Below are 21,630 nucleotides of genomic sequence, written 5' to 3'. Positions count from 1 at the left end.
AAACATGCCAACCTATGTTGTGTTACATGTGCTGTATTGTATCATAGAGAATAGGACTTCCTTGTTAATTGCATATTTTCTAAGTATGCCCAATATTTATAAATATTTGTATATATATTATTTATGAGTGGATAGCGCCCGATCTGGCTTGTGTTTGGACACCCCACTAAAAACGTTGCCTGCAGAGTGTGGCCCCTACTCCAGGTGTCGTCCCTGCGGCCTTGCCATGATCCGAACCATCTGACAGGGAATAAAGGTAGCACAGGACCATTGTCCGTCACCTGACAGGGTATAAAGGTAGCGCAGGACCATTGTCCGTCACCGGCACGATTGACGATGCAAAAACATATAAAGTGCATTACAAATATTCATGCATTAGGTCTATATGCAGTTTTTATGTAAAAATTCAAAATGTAGCGTCACATCTTAAGGGTCAATATCTAAAATGGTAACATTTTGGGTCCCGGCTCTAAATTATATTATAAAATGTATATATTTCCCTTTTTTTCACAGAATACTACTTTGACATCAATACACGAAACCATACTTATTTGTAATACATTGTGGACATTATTTAAACAAATCAGTATTTCATTTCAGAAATTATGCCGAAATCTCATGTCCCCCGCAAGGGATGAAGTTATATAAAGTTTATTCTTTAACTTTTTCAGCATAAATGTAATCATGAGATATTAAAGGGACTTTCCTGAGTGTGCTGCATTGTAAGATGTTTCCGACTAATAAAATATTTCTACGATTAAACTTACATATTAAATATATTTTCTTGTTTAGAATATCAGTGTCTGTATATTCAATGTGTTTCTGGTCGTCTTGATATTTGTAAAAAGCCCAAACTGGATTCCGTCTTCAAATAATTTCGTATTAGGAAATAAATGAAATTTAACCTAGTAAAAATATTAGAACGACCAGAAACACGTTTAATATACAGCCATTAATATTTTATGCAGAAAAATATATTTGATATGTAATTACAATCGTTAAAAATGCTCTGTTAGTCGATAACATCTTTAAAATTGCAGCAAACTCAGGAATGTCCCTTTAAGTAATAATACTTAGCTATTATACTTTATTTTTGATAATTATATTTTAGGAATGTTTTTTACTAAATATGTGTGTCCCTCATATATATGTCCATACTGTTGTCTCCATCATAAACTGTTCACAATTGGAGCTCCATGAACTTGGTCTTGTTGTACTTCCTATAAAGGATCTTCCACTTTCTGTCTTATCATTTGAATGTGGTCTTAATTCAGTAACTTGGACCAGAAGGCACAGCTTTTTGAACAAGTAAGTATACTGAGTCAAATTAAAAACTTCACAACCGTTTCATCTTGGCTAATTAGTAAATATGACGGAAAAACTTGTTAAATAAGTTTTTTTTTTTTTATTGTATGACGTCCAAAGAAAGAACAGGAATAAATGTTGAGTCAAAAATCTGTTCGATGCGCCCGCAGCATTCGTCAAAACCACAAACAGTCAAAATGGTACCTGAGAGTGCGCAGGCGTCTTCCCAGCACATCCCAGAAGTGCTCGATGGAATCCATAACATTGATGCCCGCGTTCCTAAGGTAATCCCTTGTCAAGATGGCCGTGTGGGGTCTGGCGTTATCATGCTGAAAGATGAGGCCTGGACCATGAGCTGCCATGGAGGGCAAAAGTTCCTGGGCCAGCACCTGGTCGCGGTATGCAGCAGCGTTGAGGTTGCCACGGATGACAAGAAGTCGAGAACGTCCATTTACACAAGAAAACACCCCAAATCATTACACTTCCGCCTGCGAATCTGTCAACTTCACTGACACAACACTGAGCATGACGTTCACCGCGTCGTCTCTAAACCCTCTGCCTGACATCGGCAAATCGCAGTGTGACTATTGATTCATCGCTAAACATGACTCTATTCCATTCCCTCCGAGTCCATCGCAAGTGCCGTTGTGCCCACATTTGACGCTGATGTCGCTGAAATTGGGTCAAAATGGGTCCAACATATGGGTGCCGTTTGTGGAGGTGAGCGGTTCGCAGCCGATTTCGGATCGTTTGCGAGGACACCCGACGTCTAAAAAGTTCATTACTGGTTGCTGTAGCTGTCATGAAACGGTTGCGGAGGTGACGTAACACAATATGACGGTCTTCAGCCTATGACGTCACACGTGGTCTTCCCGGTCGGGGGCGATCAGCTATGGTGCCCGTTCGTGTCCACAGATCATAAATTGCCTGTCGACTGCAACCCAACGATCTTGCAACGTCAGCTACTGACGTTCCCGTGTGTAACATGCCGACGGCACGTTCACGCTGCACATTTTTGAGGCGTGGCATCAAAACAGGTCGTAATAAATATCGTTTTAATGTATTTTTTCGTTGTGCCAGACTACTGTGAGCAAGTAACGATGCAAACACGTGTGCTATTGTAGTCACGTGACCAGTAGCACGTGCAAAACCACTTTTGCCTCAATGGTGCTGTGCACGTGCTATGGATCGGGTAACGTGGGCTGTAATGGGCTTCAAATGGAGTGTAGACATTGCCATTACAATATTTATTCCTGAAAAGTACCTGCTTTCAGCACTCATTGACTTTATTCAAATTTTAGATTGCGAAGTTTTTAATTTGACTCGGTATACATTTCTTTGCATACAAATTTTGAGCATCCATACTGTTACTGTCTTTGCATATGCCAAAATTAGATATTACATATTAAAGTATTTAAGGAAATTATGTTGTCTAAGAGCACACCATGTACCAACCGGGCATTCTACATTTGACGTTGGCCTTGTGTACATAATTGCTAAAATATAGTAAAATTGTCCTAACTGTTATAGTCCATACTGTTACTCATGGACAGAAAACATAGACTATTGTTTTTATTATTATTTTATTTGTTTAAAATTCAGCTTGGCCAGAGATATGGCCAATTATAATATTCTGTTACTTCAGTACATTGTCTTTATGTGTAGTACTAATAAAACAAAATTAAACCTACTTTGTTTCTCATTTTTATCTTTTCGAAAATGATACCAAATTATTATTGAGAGATTTTAAACTTTATATAATTACATCCCTTGCAAGGGACATGAGATTTTAGCATAATTTCTTAAATAAAATACTGAATTTTTTTTAAACTAATGTCCAAAATATATTACAAATAATTTACGTGTGGTTTCGTGTATTGGGAAATATATACATTTTATAATATAATTTAGAGCCGGGACCGAAAATGTTACCATTTTTATATATATATATATATATATGTGTGTGTGTGTGTGTGTGTGTGTGTGTGTGTGTGTGTGTGTGTGTGTGTGTGTGTGTGTGTGTGTGTGTGTGTGTGTGTGTGTGTGTGTGTGTGTGTATATGTATATGTATATATTAAATGGTAGTACATGAAATTATTTGGATGAGAGTAGATTTAGCATCATTTTAATTTTTAATTTAGGTGCTTGCACAATGTCCTGAGCCTAGACTAATGTAATCAAAAATATTTACGGGTCACAGCAGGCTTGTAATCTTAATGTTATCCAAATGAGGGGTCACGAGACCCCTGTGACCCCCTACCCCTGGATCCGCGCCCGAGTTTTCAAATAAAAGACACGAAGTTTAGTTATTTCAATTTTAAACAAACCAGGGGTACTGCGTACCTTGGCTGTTCCAATATTTTGTCTTCATTCTTGTAATAAAAATGAAATTTATTCTTTATTATTGGGTCGTAATTCAAAGTTTACAAACGTTTTATTTAAGTTACATTTATATTTTATTTTGTCAAAACTACCTAAAGTAAGGTTTTCTGTCAGTAATTTTCAATATTTTATTAATACTCCAGGCACATCAATACAATGAGCTTCTATTACAGAATTATACTTATAAGTACCACAGTTGGTATATGTGTAGCGATCTTTTGGCAAATTCATCCATATACCGGTATACCACAATATGTTTTATATTTTCGTTTCATTTGGTACGCATTTTTTCTTTCATTTAAGTAACAAAATTTAAAAAGAAACGGTAGAATGCATGTCATCACTGGTGTATTTATCCCATGTGCTAGTTTCGATTTAGTAAACTAGTATAGGAATGGCAGTCCTCTGTGGAGGTGCGACAAGGATGAATTGTCCAATACATGATCTCCTCGAGAATGGCAGTCCTCTACTTGTGCAACAAGGATAAATTGTCCAATACATGATCTCGGGAATGGCAGTCCTCTATGTGGTGGTGGTGCGACAAGGATGAATTGTCCGATAAATGATCTCGGGAGCGGCTATCATCCTAAAGGTGAGGCACTAGACACAGAATCATGGAATTAACCACTATGTCTTGTGCACAAATACGGTCTTTAAATAACGGATACCGGTTTTGTCATTCAGATTTATGTAGCATACATGTACGATGTGGCCTGTCGGTATGACATGCTTTTTTGAAGAATTCAGACGAGGCACTAAATAACCATTATTTTGCCAAACCCCCATTCGACTCTACATTGTTCAGAAATACGGCCCTAATCATGTTTTACGGTTATGTAGTTTCACAGGAGTTAATAAATGAACGCTTGACGACACAATACGCACGCAGAAATATTTAGTGTCAAGCAACAGCTAATTTACATATCTCTTACGAATATTGGGACATCCTTGTAAAATTAAGTGAAATACAACATACGCCACCATTGAGACAACAAACAAACCACTCAGCCATTCCAAACGACTTAGTGGACACAAGCTAATCAAACAAAATAAGATAGGTTTTTAGAAGGAAACCATACCCCTGCACGAAATATTAGCTAGACAAATATAGACAAAGGTATGCATAGGGCACAAACGGAGACATGTGAAAACCAGAATGGAATGGTAGAGGTAAAGTTATTGGTAGAATGAAACTGTTCGCTACGTAGACATGGACTGAAAGATGAAGGGGGTGAGAGAGAGAGAGAGAGGGGGGGGGGGGGGGGGGCGAAGGGAATATGACAAAAATCACACCTGCTGGTTATATAGAGCATCAAAGAGACTCATGTCCATGAACTTCATCACGATACACAGGATTCTGTATTAAGTGCACTTCAAAAAACTACTGATCAGCAAACTGTGATGAATAAAAAACCCTTGACTTAGCCATAACTAAAGATGATCTGCAAGCAAGTCTCACCCAAATTAAACAAGAAATACTTCAAACTTTCCAAGATAATCTCGACAAACTCGAAGCAAAACTTTTCCAGATACAGATAGATAATGATGAACTAAAAAAAAGACAACACCAAGTTAAAACAGGAAAATGAGCGGTTAAAAGAAGAAATTAAAGGAGCAAATGTAACATCGGGCATAGCACTTATCAGAACAAATAATTTGGAGCAGTATACACGGAAAGATAGCATTCGCTTGTTTGGAGTAAAGAACGAAAACAAAGAAGAAAGCATTACAGACACAATGCGCAAGACAGTAGAAGTATTAGAAAAAATTGGCGTGAAAGTTTTCACTAGAGACATTAGTATAGCGCACAGACTGGATCCCTTCAACCAAGCTCGGAGTCGTTAAGTTTATAGTGAGGACGCAGAAATTAGAAGTGCTGAGGAACAGAAGGAAACTGAAAGGTACTGGCATTGGTCTCAGCGAGGATCTCACCAAGGAGAACTATCAAAACCTGATCAAAGTCAAGTCACATGAAAACGTGGAAAGTGCATGGACAAAAGCGGGATTCGTTTTTGCTAAGCTAAAATCGGACGAACGAATAAAAAAATAAATAAACATAAGTGATTGCTTGCCACAAAGTTAGGCTTCCAATACCAAAACAATGCCAAAAGTGTTAGGTGATATGTAAACAATCAAATTGTGTTCCTTGCTCGGTGTGCGTGCCCTCAAAATTTTGTTTGTATGTTGCGGTGTGTGTGTGTGTGTGTGTGTGTGTGTATATTTTGCTATTTAACATCACTGATTAATTTTGTTTCTACCAATGATGTTCTTCGTCACCGACAAGTCAAATGACTTAATATAGTTTTCTGCAGATATTAAGATAATATGTGTTGATTATGTAGCACGTGTGTCTGTGTGCTTGCGGGCATGTGTGTATGTGTGTATGTGTGTGTGCGTGTGTACGCATGCGTGCGATATATTTGTATATATGCGTATTATTTTTACTATTTAAATGGTGTGTGTGTGCGCGTACACGACATATTTGTATATATGTGGATTATTTGTGTTATTTAAATGGTGTGTGCGTACGTACGTGTGAACAACATATTTCTGTATACATGTGCATGTATATGAGACAGTGTGTAGCTTATGTTTTCATTTAAATGTTGCTAGTTTTCATTGATCAACATGTTGTCTAGATGATACAGTCCGCGTGTGCATGTATGTGTCTGTGCGTGTATGTGTATATACGCATGCGTGTGATATATTTGTATATATGCGTATTGTTTTTATTATTTAAATGGTGAGTGTGCGCGCGTGCGCGACATATTTGTGTAGGCCTATATGTGTGCTATTTTTTGTTATTTAAATGATGTGTGTGCGCACGTACGTGTGAACAACATATTTGTGTATACATGTGCATATATGTGAGACAGGGTGTAGCTTATTATTTTTGTCATTTAAATGTTGCTATTTTTTCATTGATCAACATGTTGTCTAGACGATACAGACACTGGGTGTGTGTACGTGCGTGCGTGCGTGCGTGCGTGTGTGTGCATGTGTGTGTGTGTGTTGGTCAGCATTGAATAATCACAATATGTTGGTGTGTGATTCTGTGTGTGCACGCATTGGCATAATATTTAACAATTAATTTATCCGCAAAATGTAAACAATTTGACATTTACTGTTTGCAAGATACCGATTTCACACTTGATTTAGAACCATATATAGAAACACCGTGGGGATACAAATGTTTGTTTAACTCTTTTTCCAGTGATGCTAGAGGAGTTGCGATAATGTTAAATAATACATTTGAATATAAAATACACAAAATGAAAACTGATAATTCAGGAAACTTTATAATACTGGATATCACTATCAACAAAGAACAAATAACAATAATAAATATATATGGACCAAACAATGAGTTTGTTTGTAAATATTCTACAAGATATAAAAGAGTTTGAAAATGACATATATAATATGTGGAGATTTTAATTTCGTACTTAATGAAGATCTAGACACGAAAAACAATCTACATAATAACTATCCTAAAGGTAGTACTAAACCAAATAACTTCCGGCTGGGTCAAAGTTCGAGGTGCACCCAACTTTTGATAGAGAAGTCCTGTGATTGGTTATAAATGTGAGTGTGTTGGTTGTAAAAAAATAATAGTTTCGTCTGGGTGAAAAAAATATGCAATTTTATTTCATCTAGTACCAATGTGTCAAGTAGCCTTGTGCTTGATACATGTATGAGGTACCTGTAAAAAAATACACTCGAATTTTGTGCGGAACTAGGGTAGTCATAGACGCTACTCATTATCTCAGAAACGAGCAGCTTGACCTCCAATTTTTTCTGATTCACTTTAAGTGTGAGGGGTGGTAGTATTTATATCCGTGGCATTTATGTCGATTGATACGCTGCAGGTAGGAGTTTTAACCACATATGTTACTATTGTCGTCCATGGGATTTGATTTGGCAGTATACACCCTATACTCTATATTCAGTGCATAATAAAAAATATTATGGTTTTGTAATTTTATTTAATTAAATTATACTGGTTGATTAATTAGCCATCACTCAACCATGCAAGTTCACAATGACCTTGACCGTGACAATAATCTCTGTACATGGCTCTGAATGGAGTTTGAATCAAAGTTAGCACTAAGGAAAAGTTGGTTTTGGCCTATAATTCATACTGTAAAGATTTCAAAAATTTCTTTTTACATGGTATTTGACATGCCATATACAACTGCCCTTAAATATGGTATTATATACAGGCAACCTGAACTAAGATTTTAATAGCAATTTATTTTTATATTAAAAATAGCATGTGCCAATAGTGGGTTAATGTCTTTAGTTTCCATTAACATAGTTAATTTTTCATGTATGAAATTCTGAAAACTCAAATTTGTAAAAAAAACCTTGATTTTTATTGTCATTTTGAGATATTTATAGGGTGCTAAGGTATATTTTCGACAGGTTTGTAGTTTTATGCAAAATTTAAAGTAAATTTGAAGAAAAACTTTACCAAAAACATAATTAAATTTGTTGTCCCTATTTTGCCTTCTGTTCTTATTTATACATAACAATAAGGTTGTTAAACATATATTTAGATCTCCGGATCAATTTGTTTTCTTAATAATTACTTAGTTATCTCTCATGAACAGCATTTTGAGTTCATACTAGATTCAAAACCATTTTTGTTCAGATTTGATTATCTCCCTTGGATTAAGTTGATAATTTATTTTATTGTTAAAGCTGTATTACCTAATGTTACTAGCTAAATAAAATGCTGGATTACAGATTGTAGGAATACATCCAATATACATATTGTATTCATCTGGATTAGAAAATAATGCAAGAAAATAGATGTTCGGATAATTTTGTCATTTAAAAATTGCTTTTTTCAGTAATTAATCAAAAATAAATATGTGAAAGCTGCATGATAATTCCACATATCACAACTATTAAAACCTCCAACTACAGTAGGTTATAAATAAAATATAATCAGGAATGTTGGTGGCTGGCAATGGTTTTGATGATTCATTATGAAAATCAGCATGGCCGATGGATTTGAAATTCTCACACCTGGTAACTTGAAGACACCCACACCCAGCATACAGGATTTCCTCCCAACACTAATGTTCAGGACATTTAAGTCATTACTTCATACAGGTACAGTCATGTTGGTGTTTCCTTCCTCAGACAGTGCATTTTTTTAATACTGATATTTCTTTGATGTGCCTGTTAAGGTCTTCATAATCTAGGGGTCAATCAAGTGCATGTGTTTTAATGGAATTCTTTAAAGGGGTAGAGGTACTCTGACTGTCTTTGTTGTCTCTACATATATACCTGAGTACACACACCCAACTGAAAGTAAATATCTTCAGGAGTTTTATTTTAAAACATTTTATTGTTTAATATGACATATTGCATTTGTACAAAACTGTGTGCAATATATATGCCTTTTGAGGTGTACATTATATTAGGTTGCACTGTAGAAACAACAGTTCCAGTGAGGTTGTCAGAATACACCAGACCCTGGTTGTCATAAAGACACATAGCAGGACACTTTTTGAAAAATGTATGTTATGAGTATAGGTAGTACTAAACCAAATAACTTCCGGCTGGGTCAAAGTTCGAGGTGCACCCAACTTTTGATAGAGAAGTGAACACCACAAGTCCTGTGATTGGTTATAAATGTGAGTGTGTTGGTTGTAAAAAATAATAGTTTTATCTGGGTAAAAAAAAAAATGCAATTTTATTTCATCTAGTACCAATGTGTCAAGTAGCCTTGTGCTTGAAATGGGGTACCTGTAAAAAAAAGTACTCGAATTTTGTGCGGAACTAGGGTAGTCATAGACGCTACTCATTATCTCAGAAACGAGCAGTTTGATCCCCATTTTTTTCTGATTCACTTTAAGTGTGAGGGGTGGTAGTATTTATATCCGTGGCATTTATGTCGATTGATAGTTTTAATAGACAATAGCTATAGGTCAGACCATTCTAGTGTAATATTGCTCTTAAAGTTAAATGCAATTCAAAAGGGTAATGGTCTATGGAAATTTAATAATTCATTGCTATCAGACAAAGAGTATGTAAAAATTACTAAAGATATTATAAATAACATAACTTCTCAAATGCCATTTTAATCTATAATTCAGAATACATCAACTTGCTTCCAAAAGACGAAATACAGTTCACAATAAATGAGCAATTGTTCCTCGAAACATTATTGATGGAAATAAGGGGGAAAACAATATCCTATTCGGCCTATAAAAAGAGAAAAATAATGAATTAGAAACGAATCTATGTGACGAAATATAATCATTGGAAGAAAATGATACTACAGACATAAACATATTAGAAGATAAAAAACATGAACTAATAGAATTGAGAAGTGAAAACGTAAAGGGCATTGCATCCGAGCCAGGGCAAACTGGATTGAAGAGGGCGAAAAGCCAACTAAATATTTCTGTAACATGGAGTCCAGAAATTACTATAGTAAATTAATATCAAGGATAGAATTAAATAACAGTACAGTAGTAACAGACCAAAAAGATATTTTAACGGAAACCAAATGTTTTTACCAAACCTTATATTCTGAAAAATCAAATACTAACATAGTTGAGGAGCTATCCAGTTACAATTTTAATAAGATAACAAATGAAGAAGCACAAGCGCTAGAAGGAAACATAGCATATGAAGAAGTTTAAACGTACTTAAAAACATGAAGAACGAAACAAGCCCTGGCTCAGATGGATTCACAGCCGAATTTTTCAAAATGTTTTGGGCTGATTTGGGACATTTTATAGTCAGATCATTAAATTACAGCTATAGTATTGAAGAAATGTCCCACGTGCAAAAACATGTATTCCTAAGCACAATAAACCTAGACAATTTCTTAAAAATTAGCGACCAATAACTCTTTTGAACTGCACTTACAAAATGGCTGCTGGTTGTATTGCAAATAGAATTAAAACGGTTTTAGATAAAATAATAGATAAAGATCAAACAAGTTTTGTAAAAGGAAATATATTGGAGAGAATATACGTTTGATATATGACCTAATGCAATACACTGAAACGCACAATATACCTGGTATGTTAGTACTAGTGGATTTCGAAAAAGCCTTTGACTCGGTATCATGGACTTTTATTGAAAAAGCGTATGAAATATTTAATTTTAAAAGTTCAATAAAATGTTGGATTAAAACATTTTATAACACATTCCATTTCTAGTGTTCTGCAAAATTGTTATTTATCAGAAACTTTTAAATTAGAAAGAGGATGTAGACAGGGAGACCCCCTGTCACTGTATATCTTTATAATTTGTTCTGAAATCTTCTCAATTTTAGTTAAAAATAATGCAAATATCAAAGGTATCACTATTGATGGCGAAGAATATCTAATATCTCAATATGCTGATGATACTACTTAATAAATTACACCAAGTCAAAAGCCATCTGGATAGGCAATAAAAAACATAGTAAAGAAGTCTATCACCATACACGTTGGTAATTAGAATGGGGTGGAAATCAATTTATGTTACTTAGAATTCATTTTACAATACATTTAGAAGATATGATAACATGTAATTTTGCCTCTGAGTTAAAACAAATCCAGAACTTGATGCAACTTTGGACACCAAGAAAGCTGACTGTCTTAGGTAGAGTTAAAATTATAAAAACATTAATAATACCTTTAATTACATATTTATTAATTGCATTACCAAATCTTGTCAAAAACAAATATAAAAAACTTAAATAAAATGTTTTTCCAGTTTATTTGGCGAAATAAACCCGAAAACATTAAAAGAGAAGTATTAACCCAAGATTTTAAAAACGGGGGTATAAAAATGCCTGACATACAGAACATAATGACATCTTTAAAATCATCATGGATACAACGACTTTATCTTAATAACAACAAATGGGTAAAGTTATTTCAATCTACTACTGGTATAAATACTAAAACGGCAGTATCCGGAATATTTTTTATTATTTAAGCATATAGAACAGAAAATCCAATTACGTTTGGTGCATATATGACGTCGCACTCCGCATTGGTTTCACTACGCTGGCTTATCCAAGTCAAAAACAAAGCCAGTATTTTGAAAGTGGGACACTTTTGAAGGGCTCTTACCGATCTCGGTTTTCATTGGCTTATCACAAGTGTGGAATTCCCCAACAAGAGATCACTTGAGATTTCGCAATTTTTGAACAATTTTTATAGACTGTTGGATGTCTAACATCTGGTAATTTCGACATATAATCTTAGAGAGGAATCGGGTGCATATGCAGGGGGAGGGTATTGGAGATCGAAACCCTTACTTGCCCAAGCTTAAAAAAAAATTGAAATGTATTTTTGGGGGGAGCATGGCTCCATATAAACTTCGCTTAACACAGTCTATAACCCCAACCCCGCCGAAATCCCTGCACACGCGCTTTGGAAACCCGCTACATTTTTTTTTTTAGCAAGGGATTGTTTATATGTACCATCCCACAGACAGGATATCATATACCATGTTTTTCTGTATACCCGCCGATGGGGATCGATCCTAGACTGACCGCGCATTTCCAAAAAACACCTTTTTAGGTCTAAGTAATGAATAGAAATAACATATAGTCTTGAAAAATGTTACGTAAATCGAACACAGTACCCTCTTCCTCTACCACCTTACATGTAACGCGTATGCCAACAGCTGGCCACTGTCAAAATTTCAAGGCAAATCCCCCACTCACCGACCCCTGGAAAGGCGTTGTACCATACCTCTATGGATATAAATATGTTTTGGAGATATGAGACGACCCCTCAATCAAGAGTTAAATTTGTTCAAAAATTGCGAAATCTCACGTGATCTCTTGTTGGAGAATTCTATACTTGTGATAAGCCAATGAAAACCGAGATCGGTACGAGCCCGTTAAAAGTGTTCCACTTTCAAAATCATGGCTTTGTTTTTGACCTAGATAAGCCAGCGTAGTGAAACCAATGCGGAGTGCGGCGTCATATATGCACCAAACGTAATTGGATTTTCTGTTCTATATGCTTAAATAATAAAAATATTCCAGGGAATGTAGTTTTAAGGACCTAATTATACACGGGGACTGTTTTATTATACGTAAAAAAGATAGTATTAAAAACTTGTTTTGGAAAGATGTTTTATTTAGTTGGTTAACAATACAACAAAAGCAAAATATACAGACTACTGAAGATATTCAAGGACTGAATATTTGGTATAATACTAAGATACTAAAAGACAATAAACCGTTTTTATATGGTAACTACATAAAAAGGAAATTGTTTTTATACACGACTTACTTGACACTGAAGGAAATATCCTTACATTTGAAGCTTTTAGAAATAAATATGATGCCAAATACTAACTTTGTGAACTACGGATCATTAGTGAATGCTGTAAAATCATTTTTGTATTCAATAAACCTTATTCATAAAACATTTGTTTGCATTCAAAGCCCAATTTTACCTTTCAAACTGAAAATTGTGTTAAATAAAAATACTGGAAGTAAAGACATGTACAACATATTGAACTATAAAAGCATAATTCCAAAGTCACAGATAAAATATGCAAATAAGGGTTTGAACTGTGATTGCTATACTTAGGGGAAATATTATGTTTTGCCATTTAAATGTCTGAAAGATACAACTTTAAGATGGTTCCAGTACAGACTGCTTCATAGAATTCTTGCCACTAATACATTTCTTCATATGATTCATTACGTAGATTCTAATAAATGCACTTTCTTTAATAATGAACCGGAGACTTTACAGCACCTTTTTTTATGATTCCAATAAAGTACGAAACCTATGGAAAACTGTTGAAAAGTGGATTTTTTTTTTATAAAACAGGAATTGGCACCTCTTTAGATAAAAAAAAACCTATTATGTTTGGGATTGTGGATGGCGAACTAACTTATGTAGTGAACTGGTTAATATTCAATATAAAATATTATATTTATAATATGAAAATACTTCACAAAGATTTACATGTAAATGCTATCGAACATATCCTGAAAAACAAATTTCAAATTGAAAAATATATTTATATTAAAAATTGTGAATAGACAAATTTAATATACATTGGGGGAAATGGTTCAATCTCTTCATTTAAGAATCGGAGAAAAAACTTTTGTCTTTCTTTTTTTCAACTGACTCTTTTATTTCTTAAATCATTAATTTTCCCTTTCGACTTGTTTGGAATTACTAGCGCATTACAAGTGATTTTATTTCTACTTCTATGTTTCTTCTCTCTTCCCTCCCCTTATTTTTTTCTTTCTTTCTCCCCCCCCCCCCCATTCCCCCCGATCAAAACCAACCAGTGTCTGTGAATTCATATATCTAAATAGTTTTCTTCTTTTTGTAGTTAAATTTTGTTCTAGATTTTGTTTTGTATGTAGATAGAGAGCATTTATATCAGAAAATACTATAAAACCACCAACATGCAAAGCATCGCAATTGTAACAATTTTTAATAGAAACTTTATCTATTCTGTTGATTTAAAATAAGTTAAATCACAAATGATAAATAATGTTGTTATATTAAGTATTGTCTGATTAAATAATGGTATCACTACCAAATTAATCTAGTTAGAAAAGCATATATTGTGATGCACTTCACTTTCATTATAGCAGAACAACAGACATATATTTTTAAATGAAATAAATAATTGTATCAATTGTAATCATGATTGAACATCTATCATCATTGTACAGCAATGATTCAAGGCTCCCCAACCTTGACATTGTCTGCTTGATCTGGTGTGTGTGAAGACTTTCCTATGCTCCTATACCACTAAGGCTTCGAGCATGTCCACCCCGGGTTCGGTCTCTGGAGGCCAGGGGCCCAATCCGGGACAGAAATTACTTAGGACAATTTTGAAATTAAACCAATGGGGAATACGGATATTATATAATTAGTTTTTATTTGCGCAATTCTAAAAATAATAATTAATATAAAATATATAATCCATTTAATTTAAAACTTTGTCGCAAATTTAGAACGAGCATTTCAAAAATACAAATAGTACAGAAACTCTTTATTTTAGCCCTATTATTATTTAGTAGGAGGTTGATTAAAGGAGGTTAAGCAGCCGCCACAGGGTCCCATTTCCCTCTATCTCAATAAAGTTAAAAACACGTATAAAATAAATTAAAACAAATTAAAAGAGCACGCTTGTAAACCTATCAATTTTAAAACATAAACACCCAATAAAAATTAAAAGCAGTTCATACAATATATTTGGTCGGCGAGGAGGGGGCTGTTACTGCCAGATAGCAACCCCATCATCAACCCGAAGTAAAAAAAAAAAAAAAAAAAAAATCATTCAAACACCCACACCACAATATAAATTAATTTAAAAATTAAAATACATTATACTATTTATATACAATATAATTAAAATAATTTTAAAACCGGTACATTACATTAAAATAAAAAATCCAGCAAGCCAGGCGCGACATTGCAGACGGAAGGGGCGAAAGACCGGACAGTAGGGGCGCAGGTAACATCCTTCCAACCCCAGAAGGGGTGAGGAGCAAACAATAATGAGTGCTATTACCCAGCCCACCAACAGTGATTATTTATTGTGGTCCCATAAAAGGAACGGGCCTGCCACATTTGCACCAATCTAACAATGCCTAGGCTATGGCAGGAACCGCCCCCAGGAGAACCCTATAATATTATATATTTATTTTAGATTGATATACAAAAGCGACCAACAACCTGTCTATTGTATTTTTATATTCTTTAGGTGGATTTAATAAATTATAAGCATTAAACTCTAATTTAATTTTAATAAAATAATTAACCAGTTTCAGTCTAATTTTGTCATGTTTAGTACATTTTATCAAAAAATTATTAACATCTTCGATTGTATGACATACTAAACAGTTGGGTGACTTAACTTTTTTAATTTTAAATCTAACATCATTTAAAGCCGAAGAGACACCCATTCTAAGTCTTGCAATAATTCTAGTTACCTTAACATTAAAAGAAACTGGCCCAGGAGTGGTCGCTTTTGGTTTAATGTAGGCATGCCACACCCTGGCTCTGTGGTTCCATTCGGTTTGCCACAGAGCTACCAGGTGTGGCTCAGCTATGGAATTTATTTCGTTAACATTATGTTCTACTGGAACGTCGACTGCCGGTTCCAGCAAACTCTTTTTAGCGTTGGCATCGGCTGCTTCATTACCAGATATTCCAATATGAGCCGGAACCCATTCCATAACGACTTGGATACCCAGAGCAGCAATATTAAAATATATTTTATAAATTTTATTTATAATTTCCGATCTGATACTATGGGCTCCATTGATTGCTTGCAGGGCACTAAGACTGTCAGAGAAGATGACATATCTATTGGGGCTATTATTAACATGATATTTTTCAATCCATTTCAGGGAATACAGTATGGCCATTAATTCTGATGTATAAACTGAAATGTTATCCGATAGTCTAGCCCTAATGGCTATCGGTTTCCTTAAATATTTAAAATTATTAATAACAAAGGCCATTCCTGTTTTACCAGTGGTTGGGTCTTTCGACCCGTCTGTATAGACCTGAGTCACATCCGGGTAGATTTCTCCAACCACTTGATCTGGGGATAATAAATATTTATATAAAACAAAAAAACAAAAACAAAAATAAAAACAAAAACAAAAAAAATGCATCACGATACGCAGGTCCTATCTGTTTGCCTAGCTGTAGCTCGTCGTATCTGATCAGATGTCCTCTTGTGTCGTCCTTGTGGCCCAGATCTGTTCTCGACTGCCGAGTTATATCTGTGTCTTCCTGCAACTGTGTCATGCCCTGCCGTCGGTAGACGTGGTTATCCACGCGATCCAGTTCTGTTCTCGGCTGCCGAGTTGTGCCTGTGTCTTCCTGCCACTGTGCCACCTCCTGCTGTCGGTCGACGTGGTTGTCCACGAGACCCAGATCTGTTATCGGCTGCCGAGTTGTGCCTTTGTCTTCCTGCCACTGTGCCACCTCCTGCTGTCGATCGATGTGGTTGTCCACGCGATCCAGATCTGTTCTCGGCTGCCGAGTTGTGCCTGTGTCTTCCTGCCACTGTGCCACCTCCTGCTGTCGGTCGACGTGGTTGTCCACGCGATCCAGATCTGTTCTCGGCTGCAGACTTGTGCCTGTGTCTTCCTGCCACTGTGCCACCTCCTGCTGTCGGTCGACGTGGTTGTCCACGAGACCCAGATCTGTTCTCGGCTGCCGAGTTGTGCCTGTGTCTTCCTGCCACTGTGCCATTTCCTGCAGTTGGTCGACGTGGTTGTCCACCGGACCCAGGTCTGTTCTGGGCTGCCAAATTGTGCCTGTGTCTTCCTGCCACTGTGCCACCTTCTGCTGTTGGTTGAATTGGTCGACGGCGTAGTCCATGGCCTCGTCTTGATCCTCGTCTGCAACGCCATAGTCTTCAGCGGGGAATTCGTACGTTTTCTGACATAGAAATGAAGAATTGGTTACGTCAAAACTAATACGTCATTCAAATTGGATACACGACTTTCTTCTCCCATTTCATTAAGATTCTGTATATAGGTTATAAATATTAAAACTATATGATCACATGCATACAGTCAAACGAATACAATTATAACCCAGTCAAGACCCGTAACAGTTTATCTACACATTGGTCCAAATAACTGTAGGACGTAGCTTCACTTCGGGGCGGGGGAGTATGTAATATTGTTGGTATAAAGTTCTCATCCTGGTCGTAGCTAGTGGGTCTATTAGCCCAATTAGTAGCTAGACCTGCACCGATGATCCCTGGTTCGAATCTCTTCAGTGAAGATTGATTTACCAGTTACAACTGCGGCGTAATTACAGTTTCAAGCAATAAAGTAAGTTTTAGACAGAAATACCGCACACTGTTGTAAACAGACCATGTACCCTCAAAAGTTCAGGGTAGTGTGCAAGGGAAGATATTTGGGGACCAGAACCCCTCTCTGCTCAAGAACATTTTCAATTTGTTTTTCAATATATTTTCTTTGGAAGAATGACTCGACCTCCCCATAAACTTCGATCGTCACAGTCTAGAACGCTCCTCCCCCTGTTAAAATCCCTGCACATGCGCCTGAAAGTGTAGTTGTGTTATTTCTTTTACATCATTAAAGATGAGGAAGCCAGATTCGGACATTTAGCTGCGTATTTTAACACCAGGCGCGTGTGCGGGGGGGGGGTGGGGGGGGGGGTGGGGGTGGGGGGGTGTTCGGGGTCAAAACCCTTCCCTGGTCAAACACATTTTCTCTTTTCTCAATAGATTATACAGGGGCGCATGACTCGACCCCTATACACGTCTAGAAACACGCCAACCCCCACTCCCTGGGGGCGGGATGTAGCCCAGTGGTAACGTGTTCGCTTGATGCGTGGTCGGTCTAGGATCGATTCCCTTCGGTGGGCCCATTGGGCTATTTCTCGCTCCATCCAGTGCATCACGACTGGTATATCAAAGGCCGTGGTATGTGTTATGCTGTCTGTGCATAGAAAAGATCCCTTGCTGCTAATCGAAAAGAGTAGCCCATGAAGTGGCGACAGCGGGTTTCCTATCTATATATATATATGTGATCCGTAACCATATGTCTGACGCTATATGACCGTAAATAAAATGTGTTGAGTGCGTCGTTAAATAAAACATTTCCTTCCTTCCTTCCTTCCTTAAGTTTTTTTATTTTTATTTATCATTAATTCATTCATATACATGTAGCTTTGTTTGAGACCCAGTAATCAATATATTTCTTTTTGTGTTAAACATATATACATTAATTAATTAATTCATTCATTCATTCAGTTTTTATGTCGTCTGTTCCAAATATCGTTTACATTGGTGCTCGTGAATATCGCCTGAAAGTGTAGTTGTGTTATTGCTTTACATCATTCAAGATGAGGAAGCCAGATTCGGACATTTAGCTGTGTATTTTAACACCAGGCGCGTGTGCAGGGGGAGAGTTTTGGGGGTCAAAACCCTTCCCTGATTAAACAAATTTTCTCTTTTCTCAATAGATTATACAGGGGCGCATGACGCGAAACCTTATAAACGTCTAGAAACACTCGACTCCCCCACTCCCTGCTAAAATTCCTGCTCATGCGCCTGAAGTTGTAGTTGTGTTGATGCTTTGCATCATTAAAGATGAGGAGGCGAGATGATGATGTTTAGCTGCGTATTTGAACACACTAACCTTTATATTAAGGTAGGCTATGAGATCCCCAAGCAGCTCTGTAGTCGTGGCTTGTCTGGTTTGTCGACAGGTTCCCCACTTCTGTCCAACTCCGCCTAGTTGCCGGTTCAATTCCGTATCTCTGTACCTCTTATTCTTTCTGAATGCCGACCCAAGTGGTTTGCCTACACGTCTACGTTTGCGGTTGTAGTCGTTATCGACATAAACCCTGTCCAGTCGTCTTTTCAGTGGATTGTCCTTGTAGATCTGAGCCATGGGCGTACGACCCGGGGGGGCAGGGGGGGCAATTGCCCCCCCCAAATTCGGGCAAAACAGTGGGAAAACAGTGGGAAAACTTCAGGCAGTTTTTATCTGGGTAAAATTTCCGGCAAATCAACCCCTCCAGTCCACATACGCCCATGTCTAAGATCTCAGGTGAAAACACAGTCATCTTGTCGAGTTTTTCATTCAATTCCCTGTCAGATGCAGATGACCTACCAGATCTAGACACTAAAGACGAAGAACAAAAGAACAAAAAAAAAACCCCAGAAAATGAGTCCAAACAACAAATATAAGTAACCTAATCATATGATCGTCGAAATATTATTATTATTTTTAAACGATGCTCGATATAAACAATTTCAATAGTAAATCTCTCTCTCTCTCTCTCTCTCTCTCTCTCTCTCTCTCTCTCTCTCTCTCTCTCTCTCTCTCTCTCTCTCTCTCTCTCTCTCTCTCTCTCTCTCTCTCTCGGTCGGTTTGGGATCGAATGAACGAAACATACATCGGCTACTGGGGGTCAAATTATGGTAAACGCAAATCTAAAGTGATGATCAACATCAATATAAAAATTCAACAGTTAAATAAAAACACAGTGTAAAGAACTATGTAAAAATACAAATATCATAGATATATATTAAAATTTAGCATAAAAGTCAGTATCATGTAAAAACTGCAATAAAAGTTCTGGATGGAATCGAAATGATTCCATCACATTTCTTTGTCCAAATAAATCTTTTCGAGTTGCTAACAAATGCTTAGATTTGGCTATTTCTCGCTCCGGCCGTGGTATGTGCTATCCTGTTTATGGGATGGTGCATATAAAAGACCCTTGCTGATAATCGTCTGTCCCGGAGCAAGTCACTGGTTATCCAGAGACAGGCCCCGGGACGGACATGCTAGAAACTCTAGTGGTATATGAGCATGTAAAAATTATTCCCACTCGCTGATACGCGAAAAGAGTAGCCCATGAAGTAGCGACAGCGGGTTTCCTCCCTCAATATCTGTGGTCCTTAACCATATGTCCGACGCCATATAACCGTAAATAAAATGTGTTGAGTGCGTCGTGGTTAGGCCATCGGTCTACAGGCTGGTAGGTACTTGGTTCGGATCCCAGTCGAGGCATGGGATTTTTAATCCAGATACCGACTCCAAACCCTGAGTGAGTGCTCCAAAAGGCTGAATGGGTAGGTGTAAACCACATGCACCGACCAGTGATCCAACAAGTGGTTCAACAAAGGCCATGGTTTGTGCTATCCTGCCTGTGGTAAGCGCAAATAAAAGATCCCTTGCTGACTGTCAAAGAAGAGTAGCCTATGTGGCGACAGCGGGTTTCCTCTAAAACAGTGTCAGAATGACCATATGTTTGACGTCCAATAGCCGATGATAAGATAAAAAAAATCAATGGCGTCGTTAAATAAAACAAACTTTACTTTTAAATAAACCATTTCCTTCCTTCCATATAACCGTAAATAAAATGTGTTGAGTGCGTCGTTAAATAAAACATTTCCTTCCTCTCTATCTGTATGTGTCTCTCTCCTTTCAACGTTACTTTATTGTTTCTGATGCTTGTCACAAGCTGGGGGCGAGACGTAGCCCAGTGCTACAGCGCTCGCTCGATGCGCGGTCGGTGTGGGATCGATCCCCGTCAGTGGGCCCATCCCCGTCAGTGGGCACATTGGGCTATACCACGACTGGTATATCAAGGGCCGTGGTTTGTACTACCCTGTATGTGGGATGGTGCATATAAAAGATCCTTTGCTGCTAATCAAAAAGAGTAGCCCATGAAGTGGCGACAGCGAGTTTCCTTTCTCAATATCTGTGTGGTCCTTAACCATATGTCTGACGCCATATAACTGTAAATACAATGTGTTGAGTGCGTCGTTAAATGAAACATTTCTTTGGGTTTTTTTTTTGTCACAAGCTGATATAAAAAGCAATTCGGTAGTCTACCGTGTTTATTACAATTACTAAAATTAGCTAACACTATAATTATACTAGACGTACCAACAGCTGTTCCGTGTTCTATTCCTACTCTTCCAAGGCTGCGGTCCTGAGCGTTGTCCACATACGTCTTTGACGAAAAGCCAACAGGAGAGTATACCGCCGTACCATGTGGTAAACCAACGCGTCCAAGGCTGCGGTCCTGAGCGTTGTCCACATACGTCTTTGACGAAAAGCCACCAGGAGAGTATACCGCCGTACCATGTGGTAAACCAACGCGTCCAAGTCTGCGGTTCTGAGCGTTGTCCACATACGTCTTTGACGAAAAGCCATCAGGAGAGTATACCGCCGTACCATGTGGTAAACCAACGCGTCCAAGTCTGCGGTTCTGAGCGTTGTCTACGTAATATCGTTTTGACATTTTGAATTACTGACACTGAAAAAAAAAATTAACGTTATTGGCATTGTAACTAGTGAATCCATTCTGACATGGGGACAATTCAAGGCAGACCTTTTCATTGCCGTTGATGCCACCAGGCTGGTTACCAAAATACAAATGAAAGAATTAACTGAGTTGATGGGTAACAAGAACAAAT

At 37.1% G+C, this 21,630-nt stretch overlaps 1 protein-coding gene across 1 annotated transcript; it reads right to left on the bottom strand.

Moving 5' to 3' along the window:
* Positions 1-1,889: 1,889 nt before the first annotated feature.
* On the bottom strand, positions 1,890-21,404 carry LOC121379718. Its single transcript, XM_041508369.1, has 4 exons — positions 21,098-21,404; positions 18,833-19,321; positions 16,285-17,096; positions 1,890-1,977 (listed from the first exon to the last, which is right to left on the bottom strand). Exons 2-4 carry the CDS (start codon positions 19,085-19,087, stop codon positions 1,890-1,892), a joined length of 1,155 nt encoding a protein of 384 aa, XP_041364303.1. The 5' UTR covers positions 19,088-19,321; positions 21,098-21,404.
* Positions 21,405-21,630: the final 226 nt, after the last annotated feature.

The sequence above is a fragment of the Gigantopelta aegis genome, chromosome 8, assembly GCF_016097555.1.
Source record: "Gigantopelta aegis isolate Gae_Host chromosome 8, Gae_host_genome, whole genome shotgun sequence".
Lineage (NCBI taxonomy): Eukaryota > Metazoa > Mollusca > Gastropoda > Neomphalida > Peltospiridae > Gigantopelta > Gigantopelta aegis.
This window is presented reverse-complemented; position numbering and strand designations above follow the sequence as displayed.

Bases quoted from the DNA above. Each gene is read 5' to 3' on its own strand.
- LOC121379718 (XM_041508369.1), bottom strand. From the start codon at position 19,087: ATGGCTCAGATCTACAAGGACAATCCACTGAAAAGACGACTGGACAGG. The intron at 17,097-18,832 runs GTTAGTGTGTTC...TTTCTATGTCAG, and splicing joins TAGCCTACCTTAATATAAAG to AAAACGTACGAATTCCCCGC. The intron at 1,978-16,284 runs GTTTTTTTGTTT...ACCCAATTTCAG, and splicing joins TTGTTTTTATTTTTGTTTTT to CGACATCAGCGTCAAATGTG.